Source organism: Mycetomoellerius zeteki, unplaced genomic scaffold (genome assembly GCF_001594055.1).
Source record: "Mycetomoellerius zeteki isolate Tzet28-1 unplaced genomic scaffold, Tzet1.0 scaffold232, whole genome shotgun sequence".
Classification (NCBI taxonomy): domain Eukaryota; kingdom Metazoa; phylum Arthropoda; class Insecta; order Hymenoptera; family Formicidae; genus Mycetomoellerius; species Mycetomoellerius zeteki.
Window position 1 is genome coordinate 1,359,281 of NW_017257208.1, and position 4,311 is coordinate 1,363,591.

General features: G+C 37.3%; 1 protein-coding gene across 2 annotated transcripts; it reads right to left on the reverse strand.

Moving 5' to 3' along the window:
- Positions 1-1,549: 1,549 nt before the first annotated feature.
- LOC108723369 (COMM domain-containing protein 8) lies at positions 1,550-3,685 on the reverse strand. 2 transcript variants are annotated; one of them, XM_018449077.1, is made up of 5 exons: positions 3,627-3,685; positions 3,228-3,535; positions 2,998-3,159; positions 1,803-1,955; positions 1,550-1,733 (listed from the first exon to the last, which is right to left on the reverse strand). In XM_018449077.1, exons 2-5 carry the CDS (start codon positions 3,321-3,323, stop codon positions 1,578-1,580), a joined length of 567 nt encoding a protein of 188 aa, XP_018304579.1. In that variant the 5' UTR covers positions 3,324-3,535; positions 3,627-3,685; the 3' UTR covers positions 1,550-1,577. The 2 variants fall into 2 exon arrangements, with proteins under 2 accessions (XP_018304579.1, XP_018304580.1); XM_018449078.1 differs by having other exon boundaries at positions 3,641-3,661.
- Between the last annotated feature and the right edge of the window lie 626 nt (positions 3,686-4,311).

Genomic DNA, 4,311 nt, shown 5'->3' on the forward strand with positions numbered 1-4,311 from the left:
AAAGTGAGAGCATGAAAGAGAATGAGAGAGAGAGAAAGAAAGAAAGAAAGCCGAAATATAGAGGAGGAAATCGAGAGGGCAGGCTGTGTGTGATATAGCGATTGACGGTGTGAAAGGGGAAAGAGAATGATAGTGCGCGAGAGAGATGCGTCTTCGCCACGATGAGAACAGGAAAAAGATGGAAATACGCGAGCGAGAAAAGTGGAAGAAGGAAGCGGAAGAAGATTTAGGAACACGCGACGAAGTTTCGCACTCACATCGGCGACTTCGAGGGCACCCGGCACATTGTTTCGCTCGTATTTCCTTCGCGGTCCTTGGTTTTCCTTTTTCCGTTTACATCTGTACAATCGAGACGTTTTACGTTGTAACGAGGAACTGCACATTTTTAACATAATTTTGATAGGCGCGGGCACAAAGGCGCTTGCGAGAACACGAGAAAAACACATTATACACCAACACACGCAATGAGGGACATTTACACCGCGTATACGTACGTACCATGGAATATACGAGATAAAGTATATACAGTAAGTCGAAAAAAAAAAACGAGATGTAAGTGATATATTAATCTAGATTATAGAGAGAATGCGTTTGTGTAAATTCGGCGTTTGTTCGAAATATTGCTACTTCTCCATACGAGAGAGAAACACTTATGACGAAGCCTATCGTAATTTTTATGATAATCATTAAAAAAGTATCGCCTAATTACAATTTACGAGACATGCACAATTTACCACTCCGGAACGGTACCTTTGTCAAGTTTTCATACGGATGTTTCTACGTTTCTACGTTTATACGGATCTCCAGAAATAAAAGAGTAATTATCTTACGAGAAGCTTTTTTTATTAAGATCGCGTAGCATAGATCATAAAGTTGTAAACGAGAAGCGCATTATACACGTGTGAGACGCTCCGATATCCGGTAATATCGCCGAGCGATAGAGAGGTAAAGGATCGAGTCTTCACTCGTGTCCGGCATTAATTTCTAAGCGGTTACATACATATTTACGTATAAGGGCGGGAAAGAAGTAAAGTTAAAAGTTGTATAGTAAAACCATTCATTAAATATATCTGTCCGTAAAAAATGATCTTTACAACGAAAAGAAAAAAAAAGGTTCATTGTCTTCTTAATAGGACGACACGTTTTGGCGACGAGAGCGAACTTTTTATCGAAATTCTTCACGAGCGAATCGAGACTGATAATATCCGTGCACCCATACCATTTCTCTAGTGATTGTTATCACTCTGAGGCGCCGTCGAGACAAACCTCGCTCGTTTATTTATTTTGCGCCGGAGACTACAAAATTGTGAATGAGATCTTTGAATCGAGATCGCCTCAGATGCGAAAATACAGTCTCCAATATCTTCGATCAGCAATTATAATAGTAACTAAACTATTCTACATTTATCTATAACCTATAATAAACTGTGAAACAAAGTGTAAGAGCAGTGAGTATTTATTTCATCACAGAACCCGTGTCCTGCACGCTATCACAACTTACAATTAGTACACGCTCTAATACATACATATAAGAATTATATACACATTTCTTTTTTCTTTGTAAAAATGTCAAAACATCATACTATCTTCTCTAAACTATTTATTATCGTATCTAACTCATCTTTATTCAGTTCCAAATTTATGATACGCCGAGATTTCTTATCTTCTATTATGAGATCTAACTGAAGTAGATATTCTCTTAACGAGGCCATCTTGCTCGAACCCATTATCAACTGTAAAGAAACGTAATGACACAAGCCAAGAATATATGCAGATAGAATGATTATTATCAAGCATGATACCTTCAATCTCCAATCGTGATCGATCACGGTTGGCAATTTTCTTTTGTAATGTTCCCTCAATAAAGCGTCAGTAAGTTGTTCCCTGCGTACTTTCAAGCAAGTAAGAATGTTCTGTTGCACTTGCTCGGGTAACTCGTGATATTCTTGTGGCATCTGGAAAACATTTTCCAATAAAATTTACTTGAAGTACAAAGGAGTTCAAATATAGAATTATAATAGATTTATAAATAAAATATAAAATAAAATAAATTAGACTATAAATCTATTATGATTCTACATTTGAACTCTTTTACTTCAAGTAAATTTAACGCTTGGCTTAGCGCCGAGACACTACCGTGTCTCCAGACATGATACACAACAACAAAGGCAGAAGATATTTTCCAACAAGCTACACAGTCTATTTTCCTTTTAAGGAAAATATAGTCGAGACAAGTGTCGTTCGATCTTTGTTATTCAATAAATGTCAAGAAGATATCGACTAACACTCCTGAAAGGAAAATAGTCACACATGACTCAGTATAATACAGTAATCATATCTTTGTTGTTTGTCAATGTTAAGGTCCAAGTCTCACTATAAATGCTTTGAAGCATTTGATTGACTAATCAGAAAAAAGAATTTTATTAATTGACCAATCAAAGAATGCTTCAAAGCATTTGTAGCATCACATCGACCATTCCTTTAGGCCTGGTTCCATCAATATAAGAGATTAACTTTGATCTCGTTTAACTTACTGTTGATCTTTTTCTAATTCTCAGAAGTAGAAAAAGATTAAGAGTGAATTGAACTGAGATTAAAGTTAATCTTACAAGTCGACATAAACATTCTATCTCTGTTGACATTCAGTAAGTAACAAAGATAAAACGACACTTATATTATCTTTGTGTCACCAAATAGAAAGCATCCAGAAATGAAATGATTCACTGCGTTACTTCAAGTAATATGTCTTGCAGGAAAGTATCCTTAGTTTGATTGACAAAGTTAATCTTACAAGTCAACATAAACATTCTATCTCTGTTGGCAGTCAGTAAGTAACAAAGATAAAAGGACATTTATATCAACTTTGTGTCACCAAATGGAAAGCATTCAGAAATGAAATGATTCACTGCGTTACTTTAAGTAATACGTCTTGCAGGAAAGTATCTTTAGTTTGATTGACATGATAACTAGTTAGAAGGTATTTCTCAGCAGATATACCTTCTCCTCTATCATATAGAGAGAGGCAGGATTTCGTAATAGCGACGATATCAGCTTGTAAACTCCTTCGTACTCCGCTCTACTCCAATCCATACTGTTGGCAAATTTGCGATATGATGGTCCTGGACGACCGCAGATCTCATCAACGCATGCATGTAACAGCTTAATACAAAATGAAATTGTTACATGATGTCAGACAAAAGTAAAGACACACACAACGTATTACAAACCTCCTTTAAGACGTCGCTCTTTTCCTCACTGAAGAGGCTGATGTACAGCGACTGAGTACTCTCCATCGTTTTTTTCAACGTGTGCTCCTCTTTCATCGACAGTATCAACGTGAAAGCAGATTAGAATTTAAATTCTACAAAATCTCATAACTGCACAAAATGTCATAATTACGTTGCATCTCGCGACATTCAGTTGACAGAAGATTCTTGTAATCAAATGTAATTTTAGACTAGAATGTATTTGAGAGAATTTTTGGAGTACTTCCACCGGTTGATGAGTTTTGTCTTCAACCTTTCCTTAAGGATACCTGAATGTTAAAATTCTGAATATGATATATGTTATGATTCTTAAATTATTTTCCCTAATTTCTTAATATAATACTTTTAAATAATTCTGACTTTGGCCTAGTAACCTTCCTTGATGAATTCGAATAATCCTTTCGCTGAAAATACACTAGACAGACCGTTTGAGGTTAGAAAGACGCATTTGACATTTCGTGATTTCGCTAACAGCTCGCGCCATCTGTTGACGAATCTCGGAAATATGTAATGCACACAAATTTGGGTCAGCTGATAATAGTTATTTCGGTTCCGAAAAAGGCCGAATGATCGCTCTCAGGTTTCTGTCTGCATTATCTGTGGAACCGATCGAACCGACTGTGTTGCGTAGCCCTACTTTCGTTCTCTCCGTCAGATGGCGCCACTAATCCTGCTGCGCTACTCGATTTCAAACGGCAGTTACCCGCCATTGCCATTGATTGCCATTACCCACCGCTAGACCGGCTGAACGTAATTCGCGTCAATTTCGCGGCAGTTTTTGCGAGTGTACGTTTGCGTATTTACGTTTTTGTCGCGATTCCTTCTGTCCTGTTCCCTCCGGATCCTCGTGCAGATTTGACGATACATTTTGAGTTAAGGTATTCCCCGTCCTTTCCTCAACTAAATCTAGATATAAAATTGCTCAACTATTTGCGTATGTATGTGTATGTACGTAAGTATGGCTGCTTTCCTTTTAGGGCCGTGGTCCGATTCATGCTGACGACGTTCATCGGCATTATTTGTCTTCGTTCAACATTTGACAAAA